The sequence below is a fragment of the Drosophila teissieri genome, chromosome 2R (genome assembly GCF_016746235.2).
Source record: "Drosophila teissieri strain GT53w chromosome 2R, Prin_Dtei_1.1, whole genome shotgun sequence".
In the NCBI taxonomy this organism is placed as follows: domain Eukaryota; kingdom Metazoa; phylum Arthropoda; class Insecta; order Diptera; family Drosophilidae; genus Drosophila; species Drosophila teissieri.
In genome coordinates, this window is record NC_053030.1 from 7,414,287 (window position 1) to 7,432,074 (window position 17,788).

Here is a 17,788-nt window from a genome sequence, read left to right on the forward strand (position 1 = left end):
GTGGGCGAGGGGTGGGGAACGGGAACTTCGGTCGCAGATCAGGCGAACCTGGTTTTATAAATTGCTTTTTTATTGAAATAAACAAAAGCCTGAAGACAACTTTAAGCCAAGATGTTCGCCTTCAATTCTGTGAGGAAGTGCACATACTTTTCTGGAGATTTCATACCGATTTTCCACATGTGCTTGTAGGAGCAGTACATACATATGTATGTATCTAAGCTGACATAAATTTAGGGGAGAATGGAATTATATTTTGTTACGCTGTTTTGAGACGACGCCAAAGAAGTTTGCCGCATTCGGGTGCTTGTTGATAAATAAATATGACAACAAAATGTTTGCACAAGATAAATGTGTAAGCAAGCTGACAACAAGCTGAGGTAAAAAGGCATTGAAGCTGCGTTTCATATGCGTAAAGCCATAGAAGGAAAACAGAAACTATACAATTTTGTCAATTTTATCAGTAACAATTCTTAAAAGAGATGCACGTCAGTTAAACACATTTATAGTCTTACTTTAGTGACTAGTACATGGATTTATGGCTATGGGCGCCATTTACCCAAGCAGGCAAAACACTCGAAATCGCATTCTAAACTTGGCACATTTGCATACAGAAGCGACTGCACTTTGCTCCCTGACACCAAAGCATAAACAACGAGCTCGCCGTGGGGCAGGTAAAAAGTAAAAAACCGAACCACTGCTGCATGAGTGCAATCCATATTTGATAGTACTTCTTATTTTCCATGCATGTGTACAATGTGTATAATTATAATGCAGCCCCAATACAAGATGTCTAAGTACGTGCAAAGCCCGTTTCACTCCGATATTCGAGGGCAATTGCACCCAAGGAAGTGTTAAAAATACTTGATACCTAACATTAAATAATATATAATGTTTAAATAATTTAAATAATATTTAAAGCGCCTGACTTGCGCTAACTTATTCGCTCCTCAGTTCATGCAGTTAGAAATTATATTCTATTTTGCAGAAAAGCGGGAAAACAGTCGATGCGCGATGGGGTAGGCACAATCACCAGGGTATTATGTTCGAAACAACAATCAACTGCAATCAAAATAGAAAAGCCGCACAATTTTCCAGGCATGCGGCACATGATGCAATATTTCCATAATTTCCCCCTCTGACCCAACAGCACGTTTTTCATCTCGCTTCGCATTGTTGTTGTAAATGTTTTACATGCCAAATTATGCAAAAGTACAATTCACCATACATATTCAAATATTTTCCCCGAGTTCCACAAAATACAGAATACACACGGACACTGATCCCGATTTGGAATATTTGAATTTTGGAATTTGCCTGTCAAAGTCCCAATAATGACATGTCACGCTGTGTTTTATTTTTTGCCCTATCTCTCGATTTATTTGTGCTGTTGCTGTTATTGTGTGGAATTTTCACTGGTTTTCAGTTTTGCGAGTATGCTGCTTTGCATGAAGCGCAAGGTCAACGATGTTGCACGCAGCTGATGCGTATTTCATGGGAATTAAGTTTGATTTGATAAAGGTCATGTTTCCTGTGTGCGGTGCCAGTGTCTGTGTCTGTGTTTATTCGTGATGATCTGATAACGGAATTTGCAATTATGACAAAACGTAAATGGTTTAAAGTGCTTTTTGAGTGATGGAAATGGGAAAAGTGTCGGCGGCAAAATCGGATAAATTGATTGGTCTGTTTTGGCATTGATAGATTTGCCGACATGTGTTTTTGTTCGCCATTTAAGTTGGTTGAATGCCTAATGCTCTTATTTTGGATGGTATTATGGCAGTGTGTCAGACACGAATGCCATTTTTGATGTGTTTGTTATGTGTATTTCAACAATTAATATTAATAAACGGAATTATATGGGCCATTGCTTCAGTGGGATATCTGTACGTACATTAAGTTTAAAATTAAAATCGATAATAACAGTTCTTCCAAATTAAATATGTATTAGCTTGCTAAGTGATCGACTTGTGAATTGTAAATTGGCTCTGGAAATTATACTAGACAATCAGAAAACGTATCTTAATTTGCTTGCCAAACCCCATCCTCGTATTCCTGACCTCATCTCAATCTGCAAGCTTTCAGTTTGATTCCTGGTTATTATTCAGCAAATAATCAGGCTGTCGGACAGTTGGCATATGTAGAAGAGTTTTGGGTGCCCGACCGCACGGTATCACCTGGTCAACCGATTTCAACGACAATTCATTCAAATGTCGACCATTCTGATGGGCCTTCGGTTCCTGGTCTTTTGTCCAGGATGGGATGGGATCCTGCATTCCGGATCCCCCATTCGCTTTGGCTGCCCAAAAGACCATTAAAGCTATTTTTTCTGCCCATTCAGCATTCAATAGAAATTTACATCACGTCGAAAATTTTTACATACGCTTGTGTGTATGTGTATATGTCCTTTACTAAAAGGACATTTTGTGACGGCCAGAACGATGCGTGTGGGTGGGGGATGTGGTTATGTGGTGGCGAAAGTCGCGTTGAGCATACTAACACTTTTTTGTATGTTTGCTTAGCTTAGGTTTTTACCTGGCAAAAAAGCAGCAGGGGTTGGGCATCGGATTGTGGCAGCCTCGAAGTAACAATAACAAAACCCGGGCGAAGGGGAACCAAATTGATGCTCCCTGCTGCAGTAGCTATATGGCAGGAAACTATATTGCCACATAGGCAATTTCATTGTGCGGTATACATATATTCAGGCAGATATGTACGGACCCTGAGCAAATTGGTTTACCCAGCGTACCCTTTTCACACAACTTTAGTTGAGCTCCCACGTCCCAACCGAAAATAAAATGTAGCTCGAAAGATAGTTTAGCTATAATATGGGATATGTAAAGCAACATTAATACGATAGGATAAATAAAAGTCAATTATAATGGTTTTATAAACGTAATTTTTGTGATTTGTAGCACACTTTTAAATACTAAGCTTCCAAGCCAATAGGAACTGTGGCTTCTTTTAGTTAAGTATCTAATTAAATGCTGTAATGCAGTTTAAAATGTACACTTTGTACTTATATTTGCTTGCCTCCCAGGTAGAAGAAGAAAAGGGGGCGTGGACCTTGAGAGAGTTGCACAATTTGCTAATTACCGCAATCAAAGTTTGCTTGTTGGGCAGCCAAAACAGCTTCAAAAGCAAAACTGATAAATTATAAATTAAAGGGAATCTCAGGGAAAGTTGGCTCTTTCCCTATCTTTAGTTTGCACAGCGAAATGTTGTGAGTATTCCCTCGTTTTTTATGCTTGGATTCGAGTGCATAATTTACGAGTTGAGCTCGCTGCCAATATTTCAATTACTCTACGGCATTTCGAGCAGTCTTCCTTAGTGCCTCCCTATCCCAAAAGTAATTTCAATTGAGCTTAGTGCTTGCGGAGTACTCTTTTCGGTAGGCGGTTTTGTCTCAGGGCGAAATTAGTGGCCAAAACTGCGGCAGATTACAGGCCAGGCCAAGAGCGAACTTCAAACAATTATTTGGCCAGCTGGGCTGGGAAGCTGGCTTTTAATTTGCTTAGCCCCGGCCCATGAATAATGCAATACGAGAAAGAAACGAGACCAAGAGGAATTTTTGTATAATTGCAGGGCGCCAAAATTTCGCTTAGAATCTCCTCGGGCCACATAATTGCCGAGTGGAAAGGGACGGCAGAAAGTTAAATGTAAATTAAATATTTCCCTCGTCTTTTCTTTAGCAAAACGCAAGTTTTATCTGGCTCTTAGGTCAAATATTCACCTGCTACTGGGAAGCCAGTGAATTAGCATGAAAGGGAATGGAAACAGGTGAAATCTGTACTAAAAAGAATTTGTGGTGGCCTGCGAATACATTGGTAACTAAAATAAAATCTATTATAATTTTAAGAAATATCACCTGCCTGGTTAAAGTGGTTTTTTTGTAGACCTAATAGCTAATTTTTATTTTCAGTGCCATAATAAACCCCATTTCAAGGATATACATTCGACTGCTATTTGGAGGCACGATTGCATCGATTAATTATGCCTGTCATCGTGTAAATTGTGCTAAATTATTATTATCAATGTTGTTGCCCGACGACAAACATTCAATATCGCGAGTGTGTCGGGCTCCACTGACATCAAGGATACAGATACAGATACACAGGACGAGCCGTTGAAGCGGAGCGACCAAATTGCAATTGTGATATTGACAATAATGCAATCAAATAATCAATCAATTAATGTCTGCTTGAATTAATGTCGAATATTATGTGCTATCGTCAATGCCATCATTAGCACTAAATTCAATTACGTTGCAGGCATATCCTGTTGCCCTCCACGATGATTCATCATGGTTAGCGCACTTTTTCCAGGAGGCACGGCATATCCCAATCCCAATCCCAGGAGCCTGTGGCCCACAAATTACTCTCGGCCTTTTGGAACATTTAAAAATTTGTGGCTCCAATTTGGGGAACCGGAAACATATTCCATGGCTGGATCACCTGGCGTCAAGGATAAGCTGAATCTGATTGTTGGCGGCGACATTTGCGAGGTATACCGGGATGGCTTCAACTGCGGGTCCTTTGGCTTTTGGTGCGGAGTCCTCGGACTGGCCGTCTTCGTGCTTTTCCTGGGCTACTTTCATTTAAATCGGGAGCGAATAGATCCGACGGAATGACATCCCTAAATTTGGACAACTTTAAATTAATGTGACGTAAATAAAAAGTAAATATGTTCAAAAATACTTCGGATTTTGTTGAATATAACCTTTTATTACACTAAACATTAATGTTGGACCCAAAGCAACCGTGTAATACATTCATTAAGGAGTCATATGTTATTCATGAACTGCCCTTCAAGTACAGAGCCCTCTGAGTTGTCTCTCAAATGAAATCCCTTAATTCCGTCAATCCAAATTGATATTTTTATTCATCAAGCTCGATTTTCATGAAATTTATCCTTAAATCGTGGTTAAAAATGCATGTGCATATTTTTCCGCCGCCTCCTATCACCATGCACCTACATATTTATCATAGCTTGATGGATCCAAAACGGATGCTATGTAAATTTTCACTCGGTCGATACATTTGACAGAGCTCATATATACGCTCGTATATAAAATTCCTCAACTTCGTTTGATTTATGCATCATTCACGCGCAATTTATCGTAAAAATTACGAAAAAGGACAGTGCAAAAAAAACGAGAGCGAAATTCACGTTTTCCGAAGCTATGGACAAAGTGAACTGGCGTTAAAAGTCACCGGGGTCATTTATTGGGTAGTTTATTATGCAGTAAAACATAACTGATTTCCAATGTTGTTTACTCAACTTACAAACATTTTGATTTACGTGTGTGCAGCACAGATATGTACTGATATGAGTACATATATATTTTCACGTATATCAATAACATCACCAGCAACAACATTCAACATCCAACAATAATAAAGAGGCTGACGGGCAGGCAAGCGTAAGCCGCATCGTGTTTATATATTTACTTAACTTTTATGCTCCTCCCTTTGCCGATGTGCAAGTGTATTTGATTATAGCAAACATATATAGCAGGGGCCAAAATTATAGCAGTGGTTTAAAAATTATAAGATCATTAGAAAAACCTTCTTAATGAAGTTGAATGTGAGAACAAGTTGTTTTTGTGACCATAAATTTAATTATAAGTTATAAGTATTTATGAGACTCTCTACCGAGTTCGTGTTTTTAAATTGCTTTGGAAATGTAATGTTTTATCTTCGTGGCCTGATTTGTGGATTTAAGGTATTTACACACTTCATGCTCAACTCTTCGTAGGAAAATGGGAATGCTGCGGAGTGGGAAAAGCGAAGTCAAGGTAGCGATGCATAAACACATATTTGCATATGTGACACCCACAAAGCCAAAGAGTGGGTGGTGTGTGGAAATTGAGGTGATATTCGGGGGAAATTGAGTGATGCCCGCTAGAAATGTCATTTTGCCACTCGGGTTTAATTAATTAACAAATTATATTTGGCTACATTTTCATTGTCAATCGATAATCGATATGAAACAGCGAATTTTAGTGAGCCTAATATCATTATTTTAGGCACATTCCTATGATAAGCTGTAATTCATGAGTCCTTCAATATGAAATATTTCAGTGAATTCTCTTAAAGAATTCAACTTGTGGATATCTTGAGGATATGGTAAGTTGATCCACCTTTCCACTCTCTTCGTCCTTAGATCCTTTTCATTGCTTGTTTACCTTGCACTTTCGGTGCACCTACCACCATTCATCGATTGGCCATATTTCTTGTTATTTTATTGCTCCTTTTTGCCTCGTGCGTTTCATCTTTCATACGCACTCGATATTCAGGCAATCCACTGAAAGTGCCATCATCATTCGTTCCATATGCAAAAGCCAAATAACATTCTCGCAATTCCGCCTTGTCCCCTATTATTTCTGCCTCGGTTTCGCCTTTGGTCCTTGCTGGCCATTGTTAAAGGCTTGTGGTCGCCTCCTGCTGTTGCAACTTCAGCTGAGGCTGCCGCTGTCAAGCTGCCAGGACGTGGGACTTAAGAAGCCGCAGGATATGGACCAGTCCTCCAAAGTCACCTACACTAGGAGAGAGCTGGCTTGAAAAATGTATAAGATTTTATAATTAAACTTGAGAGATTTTGTACTTTAAAATGTAATAACTTTTTAACCTCTTTTATTTCAACTAAGATTTTTCGATTTATAAATTTAAAGAGTAATTTTAACTAAATGTTCATTGTTAAATATTTTATTTCAGGGCTTAATGAAACTACGCAATTTTGATAAATTGAATTAAAGATTAATATTCAAGAGGCCTTTTTTTCAAGTGTTCCCCCTTTGCTGTCCTTGCTAATGAAACAAAAACAGACAAGTTAATGTACAGTTGATGTACCATCTAATGGCTCTCATTGCCACGCCCCCATTGCGAGTTTTGCCGCCCACAGAGATTTGCATAAAAAGCTGGAGAGCTGACCGTGCTAATTGAGTGAGTAAGCGGTTGCCGGGCTAAAACTTTTCGACATTCTAATGCCATTGTCAAGCAGCTTCGCTTCTGCTTCTGCTCAAACTAGTTAACATTTCCGTTTCCCTAGGTTCCATTCTCATTCCCAATCCCTTGGATTCACAGTCACCCACTTACCTTGCTGGTAGTGCGCCAGTGCTCATGAATATGCCTTTTATAAATAATTCAAGCGCATTTGCTGATAGCTCGGCCTAAGCCCTTGCACAGAGTCCCAGTTTCATTTGTGGAGCAAAATTAACAGAGCGCATTGAGTGGCCATTTCAACCGATTTCGTAGACAAAGAACCAGCCCCGAAAGCAAGTCAAATGTCACAGGTCGAGCGATTCGGAGACTCGGTGACTCGGAGACTCGGAGGAGGAAGCCCAAGAAATTTACGGAAGTCAAGTCCTCTATTTTCCAATGCAAACTACAAAGGGTCGCTTAACGAGTTTGGTAATGAGTGCTAAAGATGAATAATAAAGTTGGCTTGGACATTTTGATAACTTTAAATACTCAATACTTTTTGACAGTACTTAAAGTATTTTAGTAGGATTTTATATCGGAGTATTGATGAAAGGTAGAACAAATTTTGAATAAAAGATTACTTGGTTTATCTGTTACTCATTTCTGTAGCAAGCCTCTGTGCATTTGGCTTCAATTATAGTATTGGACCCATTCAGAATTAGCTTGTTCATGTTTCTTATAATTATTCAAGCATAATTTATCCCAATGGCAGCTGGTGGCAGCCACCACGCCCATCTGCCAGTTCACTTTTAGCGTTTACAGTCCGCCTGGACTTTTGTACAGACTTCCTTTTTAGCAGGGCTTTCAAAAGTGTTGCCTACTTCTCGGGGCATTCACAAATTACCAGCTCAAACGAGCATTAGCAACGGCTACGGGGGGCAACAAGGACGACAAATCCACTCACTGGCTAAACAAAATAACACAATTTACAGTTAATCTAAATTGTTTTGCCTTTTTATTAGCCACACCAGCACGAGAAAATAAGTTTTTTGTGGCTTCTGCTGCAACTGAACTTGATAAAACTTGAACAGAGACAGATGGGGACAGGATGATGGGGACGGGGGCGGGCAGCAATGGTTTTCGGGCGGTGGCACATGATATAGCAACAGCAAAAGTGACTTTATTATAATTTTCAACTTTTGATTTACTGCAGGGCCGCCCCCCGCGTTCCTTCAAATGGTTAGAAGAGCACAAAAGCCAAACAAAATGAGGCTAATTTTTATACCCGCACACACAGACACAACAATGGCGTCGCAGATAGCGAGTCGCACACAATTGCAAAAGTTTTTTAACGTAAGAAACCAGGAGCAGTGAAAGAAGCTGCGAACAGGCGAAGATTTCACAAAATTACAACAATAAAAGCGGGCAATAAAATTAAGCATTGTAATATGGCGACAAAAGCCACGGAAAGCAAAACGAACTCCTGGAATTAAAGTTGAGGTTTTGGGGGTAATATCTTTAATAAAATGTTGTAAAAATACAGTCTTAAAAATATTAGGTCTTAATGTTAGTATTGAAAAACGTAGTTTACAATGTTTTCCGAAAATCTGGTCCAACTGACAATCCTATTTATGAAGATTAAGGAGAAATATTTACACCACCTGTAAAGCCGCCGAACCAATTTAATTCGATCACTTAAACAAAAGCGACCAATTTAATGGTTTTATTGCCGAATAATGCGCAATCCGGATTTAAATTAAACCGCAAAGAGAGGGGGGATTGGTGCGGAACCCTTTTCATAGGAAGGATTGGGCGGTATCCGCACCGCCTCCCCAAATGTGGCACGTTCCATAATTGCAAATCAATGAGCTGCTGGCGAGGCATATACAATGGCATCGCTGATTATGACGATGGCATAACGATGATTACGCCAATTGTCCCTCTAAGCTCAATCTGCCGCCCCCTCCAGCCAGGGGGGGACCACGCCCCCTCCGTTTATGTGTGTATAGCATTTTAATAAATTACGTGACAAACTGCAATACTCTCCCACGCCAAGCTGTCTTCGACTGCTGCACGAAATCATATATGTGAATTTCATATGTGAATATTTTGGGAATTTTTGAAGGCAAAGCTGGCTCAAAATATCAAACTAAAATACATATACATTTCCCTTATTTCTTTGAATAAATATCTGATGAAAATATTAAAACTAATAACAGTATGGGAATACTAATATACTAATGTTTGAAAATGTGTGCATCATAACTAACTTTACTTATCATTTGCACAGTGTATCAGCAGCAGGTGTCACCTCCGAAATTGCTGCGCTCTCGAGTTTCCTTAATGTAGGCTCATTAGTTGGAGGGTATTAAAGCGGCTTTATGTCGGGGCATTCGGATGCCGGAGGGGAAGTGCGCGGAATTGCATTAGTAGGGGCTGTTGCAATGCTATTGCAATTTGCATTTGCCAAACGTCTCCGACATTTGCATAGTCGTATCTTGTTGCGTGCATTCAATGCTCCAAGTGAAATTGCCAAAATGAAACGACAAAGTTTTGCACACAGTTAACAATATTAAATCGGATTTCGAAAGGCGGCAACGCCTTTCTTGCTCCGCTCCCAGCTGAAAGTGTAATTACATTTTGCCTGTTTTGTGTGTTAACAAACCGTATAATTGGTCCAAAAGTGCGACCTGTCACTGCTCACTGCAGCAAGTCCCCAGCTGAGTTCCAGCAACAGTTGGCCGCATTTGAGAGCCGGATTCAGATTCAGATTCAGATTCCGGCTGCGAATCCGTTTCGGGTTCGGCATGTTTAATGAGTGCCGCGCGAGTTTCAGGGACACTTGGGCGGACTTGGGGATATTCAAGGAGTTTTCGACCAGATCCCGAAGGACACAAAAGGAAAGTTTCCTGGTAAGTTTTTTGGGTCTGTAGTACCAAACCTTGTGAGTACTTTAAGCTCCATTGCGTTTTCTTGATATATTTGCTGTGTCGCTGTTTATTAATCTTTTCAAAAACATTCCAAACTGAAATTCTTGAAGATAACTTTATCTGACTTTTTACCCTCAGTGTGGCATCTCCTTCTTGCAGCTATACAGAGCTGCAGTTCGGCTTCCCTGGGGATACAATATATTTCCCGAGACTCCGCCTTCCTCTGCAGTTTTGCATATTTTCGGGGTCGTTTGGGCTTCCAGTTAACCCATTCCCTTTGTCATCCATACACTGGCAGCAAGATGAACTTAATGAAATTTCTGCGGCTACTCAGTGAACCAAGGCAAACAACAGCACAGTGCCAGAGGAGTTGGAGAAGTCCGTTCCAAAAAAAAAAAAATGTAAAAAGGAAAAGAGTCCAAGGCCCATTCGAGCGATGCGGCATGAAAAATTGTGCTGTGTGCTGTGGCTGAAAACGAGTCAAATATTGACCTAACCTGAACCGAATCAACTATTCGTATATTGGATGTTTTGATCTCATTATCAAAGTGAATGGAAATCACAGCACAGCACCGAAGGATGGGGAAATTGATTTGCCCCTTTTGGGTTGCTGGCTGAAGTTTTGTTTGCTTTGCACTTGACACAATCCGAAGCCATGCGTGAATCTTTCCCTCTGGCCAAAACCAAACTTTGAGCAACAAGACAGGCCATTAATTGATTTTGAACACACTTCAATGAGCATTCGAGAGTGAAAGTGAGTGGTCAAGCGGACACGCGTCGCTGATGAACCATACCAATGCCCTAGAATGGGATTGGGATTAAACCTAACTGATTCTGTGATTCACCTTAAATCTAACTTAATTTAATAAAAAAATAATGAGAGTAAGTTTTAATACGAGCTACAAGAATAATACCTCCAAAATTTGTTTTTCATTAATGTTGTAGGTAATTTTAAGAGGAGCATTAAGGGTGTCTTATTGAAATGTTGGGCTGATTTGTGGCATTCCGATGAGTATTCCTGTGCTGCTAAGCAGACCACATCACTGCCACCGACGGGACCCACGACCCACGTCCTCACCACATCCAACCCTCGACTTTTGAGCCATGTCAGGATGAGCGCGTGGCCAACTGACAATGCCAGGAGCAGCGGCAACAACAAAGAAAACTGGAGAGAAAACTGGATGGCTAAGTGAGGAAAAAAGCGAAAACGACTGCTTTGCATGCCAGGCGATGCGCCGTGCCAATTTTTCAGTTAAAAGGCCGGAAAAAAGGGGCCCAAAAGCATTGTAATAAATGCGTTTGAAGGGAGGAACGTGCAGATGGAAAGTTGAGGCTTTGCGGACTCGCCACTGATGAACAGACGCAGAAATAAAACAAAGAGCCCGATGGAAACCGAAACATGAGCAACAGTCATTTCTCGAATTGAGAACTATTCGAAGTGTTCTTAATGCATTTCATTAATAAATGAATGTTGAATGTGTTAACTTCAAAATGAAATATTAGTTACGCTTATGCAAACATACGTTTAAGGCTTGCACAATCTTAAGTGAATACTTTTTCCAGAAGAATGTTAAAATACTTTTAGTATTAGCTTGTACTGAAAATGTCCATTAAATGATCATGCAATTTTTTTAGTCTTTAGTGACCCCTGTACATACACACACATACTCACACACGCTCACGCACTTCCGCTTTTGGCCCATAAACGCAGAACAAGCGACATGTATCAGCTTCCACCTTCAGGTGACCCCACCGCCCACTTTCCACGCCCACTTTCCCCAACTTGCCTCGAGTGTTGTCTCTCGCATTGCATTCAGCACGGCAGAAGAAGAGAGAGAGGAAAAGGTCGTGTTGGGTTAAGGTAGATGGCGGAACGGTTGGGGTCACCTGTGCACACACACATTCCTCCATGCGTCGTCATTTTTATGCGACGCACTTTAAGGAGCGCATAAAAGTGGCCAGACCCAATCGGAATAGCTATCTGCCCTCAGTTTACTTTATATTATCATCGTTCATGAATTCTCAATACCCTTAAAGGTAAAATGGACGGGGATGAGTGCAGTATGGCAGGGAGAGGCATTGTACAGTAGAAATCATATTTGTTAAATTTATTTATTAAATTTAAACTCTTAGTCCATCGATGCTAGTCCATAAAATGCTTAGAAGTTAACAAAAAAAGTTTAAAATATATTACTTACCTAGTTAAAAAATATATTTTGTAGCTTACAGCGGAAACTTCCTTTCATTCAGTATGCACATTAAGAATTAGCTTATTTAGCTGCCTTATTTATTTTAGAGTATTACGAATCTCCTTCTCGTTCCGGATTTCCGCCGTGCTTCTTGGCCAAGTTTGCTTTATCTTTCAGCGTTTTATGTCGCATTTGCGTTCCACGACCCAGAGACGCGACTCCAGCTCGTCTTATTGTAATAAATTTAAAACATTTTGCACGCTTCATACACATTTTATGAATCCTGAGAGCCAGCGAAGGAGTTGTTGGCTGGGGCTAAAGTGCAGCCAGCTGAGCATCTTAAGAGCCGAGCGGCGAAAGCGAAGATATTTTATTTGGCCATTGAGACACCGAAGAAGGCAAAAGTGCAATGCAATTGGGATTTATGCAAATGGAGAAATAAATACATATACTCGTATACGGAGACGGACACGGAGACGGGGACGGGGAAACGAGCGAGCGGATATATACAAAAACTTTCAACATAGATTAAAAAATGTCAACGGAATTTATGCGAAATTATGCTGCAGCAATTTCGAACGCGTCCAAATCTTGTATGCATATGCCACGTGGGCCGCCAGCGAAACTGTAACTGCAAACTTTTCTTTTCTGCACCGTTTCAATGCCACCTACACAAGCGGGAACCCTAACAATGCGCCTTCCATTTTTAATAATGCTGCAAATGCATATTTTATAAAGGCAGCGTAGCAAACAAAAAAGTGTGTAAATAGTGAAAAACTAGCGTGAAAAACCTTGTGGCAGTAGTCGCAGCTGCACGGTAAATCAAGGAGAGCTCAGTGCCACGCCCCTCTATTTGAATAATAGGCGAAACAAATGAGGAACTGCAAAATAATTCATGGAACAAAATCGCGAAAAACTGGGATTTTGGCTTAAACTGCAACACATGGCGCGGTTATCATTTTATATGAAGTTAGCGTACAAATAACATTATTATTGTTTTTCGAGCTTTACTTTGGATTACGATTAAATATTTTCAGCTGGAGCCATTACTTTTGGGCATCCTGTTAATTAATATTAATAAATGACACATATTATGTTACGTATTGTTCTGTTTAAAGAGATGTGCAGAATAATCGAACCTAAAGCAGAACTCCATTTGCCATGGTTGTTTTTCCGCCGCATTTCCTTCTATTTCGCTGCCCCGTTGGCGCAGTAAAATCGACAACAAAAACCGAAGCTTCATTATGAGAGTCGGAAATTGTTATGAAAATTGACTTTTTAGCCGCAGGCCAAACTAATTTTGCTGCCTTTCACTGCCGTCCCCTTTGTCCCGCTCCCTTTCCTTCATTTTGCATCGTCCTTCGGGTGCAGTAGGTGGCATAAAAGTCAAGCGACGGCGAATCGTCTGCTACTTTTTCTGCCTCCAATCGAGCTCGGTTATTATGTCGTCCTCATCGGAGGAGTAGCATCGAGTAGCATCGATTGGAAATGGGAATCGGACTCGTCATCATTTGACTGGCCATTTGCTGCTTATCAAAAGCTGATTGCAAATGCCCCCAGCTGGCCGTCCTTTTGCTAGCTTTTCTGCTCGTTGCTTCTTGGCCTTTTGGCAGACAATAAGAGGGGTAGAACCATCTGAACAGTTCACTTGCTGCACACTCTATTTTCGAGTAGTTTAATATTCAGTAAAGTTATACAAAAATGAAATATTATAAAAACATATAATAAAATATTATTTTTGATTAACAAAATCTGGTTTTCCGCGGTTCTTTTTTTAGTCCAACAATCTTAATACCTGATAAGTATTCAGTGGGTCACCTCGTGCGGTTTGTTTTCCACGAATTTGCGCGATCCTTTGATGTGCTTCTCTATTGCGGGAAAACTTATTGCGCCCGAATCGGCAACGCTAGTCATCTTTGTTTATTGTTTTTAGCCAGGAACTCGCATTCTGCAGTTACTGGTGGCGCTTTTGCAACTGCTAGTGATTTTCCACACTGCCAAAGCCTTTTGACTTGTTATTGCATATAAACTTTATAAATCTTTTGCTCGGTTAAACTTTTGCAATTGAGTTGAGAATACAAATTAACTCAACTTGCAGTGAAAAGTTTTGCTAAATAACAACAGCAAAAGCAGCAACATCGTCAGAACTTCAGTGGCAGCTGCGGCAGGCAACAATAACATTTACCTACAGTAAATCAAAAGTTTTTCGAGCCCATTTTCAGAAGCATTTCAAAGTGCCGGCTGCTTTTGGAAGTGGCTGTCCTCTTTGCCTTCTAAATTTTTGGTGGTCAGAAGTTAGCTCGAAATATAGTGTGGAAATTCCCTCAGTCTTGCCAGCTTTGAAAATAATTAGGTTGATGCATTTGTTATTAACTGAAAGGAGCAACAAAGGATTTACACATTTGCTAAATTCGAAATATAAATAATTCCTTGAGAAGCAAAGTTCGTAAATTAATACGGGAGATGGCCCCTTAAAGGCAACAGAAATACAATCCGTATCAATATAACCAACTTGTTTGCAGACAAACACTAGGGCTACTAATCACCTTCGTTTACTTAGTAATGATTTCCCTGTCTTATAAAATGTAAAACAACATTTAACCACTATACAACCATTACCAGCCCTAAGGAGCCGCTCAAATGATTTGTTAATTTCACCGAAAATTGAAAATGTAATCAAACCAAGAGACTGAAAGAGCCTGTGGTCGCTTTAGGCCTGCTAATTTTCAGACTCCAATTAATCAATTGGCTCGGCCAGGTGACAATTAGACCAAAGAAACAAATAGGCCCCGGGCCTCAAAGAAGAAATTTAATTAGCTATTCGTCGCCCAACAATTGCTGGGACATCAGCTAGAAAAACAGTGCTCAATGGGAAAATGTATTCGACAGATGCTTCGAGTAATCGCTTGCTCAAACAAAAGAATTGATACGTTCTAGCCCCCAGACGTTCTTAATTGAGGCCGGGAAATTTATGTTATGCTCCGAGAAAATGTGGCGAACGAGTTTTCCCTTCGAAGGCCATTAATTTTAATCGAAACGCTAACCGAAACGGAAGCTAATCAAATCTTAAAACTGACACGTGCCGGTCCGCATTTAATTGATTTCAATTTGACCACTCAAAGTGCCACAAATTACACGATCTGCCCCTCAAAGTTTTCATAAATTTGCCTTCGGAGAGACACTTCAGACTAATTTGCAACGCATTTCGTAAAAAAAGTAGGAAAAAGCTACAAAAAAATTAACAGAGTCAAAAAGGGAAATGACAAAAATCAGGCAGCCCGAAAGGAATTGCCAGGCAAAAAGAAAGAGGAAAACTTTTGTGAAAAAAGAGCGTTGAAAATTAAGTGGAAATGAATTGCTCGCTTGAATTTCAATGGAGCGTCCGGCACGTTAATGTTTACTCAAGTGGAAATCGAGTCACTCGCGATGAGTCTGCCACTCCCTCGGAGTCCGTTTCCGTTCAAGAAGTTTTCTGGACGACCACGAACCGCCGTTGGACGAGAAAATGGTGATGGAAAAGAGGTCCCGAAATGTGGAACTCAAGTCGAGCAAAGACAGCGCACCGAAAAGCCAAAAAGCAGGAAAAGCCAGAAATTGGAAAAGCAGAGGAGCACTTTCTAACTCGCTGCACTGACTCACTGATGGAGCGATGTGTTTGGCGTTTGTCATCTCAATTAGCTTTAGTTGATGTGGGTGGAAATGAGGGGAAACCACCCGTCTATCACTATAAAATGATACTCGTATCCAGCAAACAGATCTGTGAGTTTGAAATTTTACTCTGAATTTAATCCTTACAAAAATCATGCCTTTAATTTTTGAATAAGTTTTTTTTCTATATTTGAGCGTAAGGCATAAGCTTGTTTACTTGTTACACACAAAATATATTTTAGTTTATAATGGATTAAAAGAAGAACTCCTGATAAGAGCAAATATCCTTCAAATGGTTTTACAATCAAGAAATCGATTTACCTTAATGATAGCCAATTTTATAAATTTGTAGCAAAGGTTGTTACTGTCAAATTTAATCCGGTTGCTGACATTTTTATAACCCAAAATAACATTTAATTTGAGTGAAAAAAGAAAACACTTCTGCTGAATAACTGGCACCCAGATTAATTGATCCCAAAGTGCAGCCAGATGATCCTCTTCGCCAACTTTTGCTTACATTTAATAGCCTGTCTAACTTTTGGCTAGACTGAAAATCAGTTCAGTTTATTTCGGCACGGACTATATGTGTTTAAATAATCCCCAGACGAAGTTTAATCCCGATTCACACACAATGACAACGCACACTTGTCAGGGGCATTAAAAGCGACGCGTCGGCGGGGACGGGGTTCGTGGATGGTGCTGTAAAATCCCCATATTTGTTATTATTTGGGGTGGACCATAGCCCATAAGCCATAACCGTATTTAGCCGCAAAAATCCACAGAGTATGTGTGCTGGAGTTAGTTTATTACTTCGTTTTTAGTAGCTGCCAATTTCAGGCGACAAACAAGAGGGCATGAATGGCAACAGTGGGAAAGGGGGGAAAAGTGGCTTGGAGGAAAGAGATGGTGAAAGTGTTGCAGAATGAGATGGCAAGATGGTGAGAAGAGAAAATTAACCCAGCATGGCAATGAACTCTATTCCGAACCGCACCACTTAAACGAACTGCACTTGTTACGCGCCCAACTAACCACCTTATATTTCACCCCCTCCAAAATCCGCACCTTTCACCCCTCTTTCACCCCACTTTCACCGCCCCCTTCTGGACCACGCATTGTCCGGCTTTTATGGCACGTTGTAAACACTGGGCATAAACTTTGCACTAAAGTGTTGTCGTATAAATTGTATTATGGCAGCTCCCCAGTTGGTCATTCCATAAGGTTAGTCGGGGTTACGGGAGGTGCCAGAATGAAAAGTAGGAACAGGGATTGGTGAAGTGCTAATAATTCAGGAAAAAACATCTAGCAACAGTTAAAGCTTTATACAACCACACTTTTAAAATCATGGTTTCACGTTCATTTCACGCTGTAATTATAGACAGCGAGTTCACAATGTGCAAGGAATTATAAAGTTAATATTACTCAAAATGTACGTGTTGAGCTAGTGAAAGTCACTGCAAAATAATATTATGCGTTTATTTAACATCTTTATTGAAGATGATTCAATTGCGGGGATTGAGGAACATGACTAGTTTATTCCCCCAAAAAAGTTCATTTGAATAAATTTGTTGTTCTAAGGAAGATATTTATCAGCGTTGACTTTGCATTGGTTTTAATTACAATTGCTGTGGCCAACTCTGGTTAAACTTTCCCTCGACAAAGAAAGAAGGCGAAGTTAGTGGAGAAAGTAGAGGAGATGGAAGAAAGTCAGCCCGGGGCTTCTGTTTGACTACCAAAAAGCCGTTGAAGTGCAGGCATCTGCTGCAAGGATGCTGACTGCAAATCTGGCCGGAGATAGTTCGTCAGTTAACCAACCATTTCCCCGTTCCTGGTCGAATCTTTGTGCCGTGGTAAGTAAATTGCATTCCCACGCCCAGTTGCAGCGCATTTGAGTCCACATTTTCAGTAATTTCCTCGTCTTCATAATGCTACTACCCTTACCTTATGCTAACTCTTGGCCTTTTGTTTCGGTTTCAATTTAAGAGTGTCCTAATTGTGTGTCCTAATTTAGTTAATTCGAACTATTTAAAAATGATTAGTGCAAGCTTAAGACGAATACATTCTTTAATAAAATATTATAATATTCAATAATATGAAGGGCATCTAA

General features: G+C 40.2%; 1 protein-coding gene across 1 annotated transcript; it reads left to right on the forward strand.

Annotated features, from left to right (window-relative positions):
• The first annotated feature begins 4,342 nt into the window (after positions 1-4,342).
• On the forward strand, positions 4,343-4,658 carry LOC122614641. The gene has a single exon (XM_043789261.1). It carries the CDS (start codon positions 4,436-4,438, stop codon positions 4,622-4,624), a length of 189 nt encoding a protein of 62 aa, XP_043645196.1. The 5' UTR covers positions 4,343-4,435; the 3' UTR covers positions 4,625-4,658.
• Positions 4,659-17,788: the final 13,130 nt, after the last annotated feature.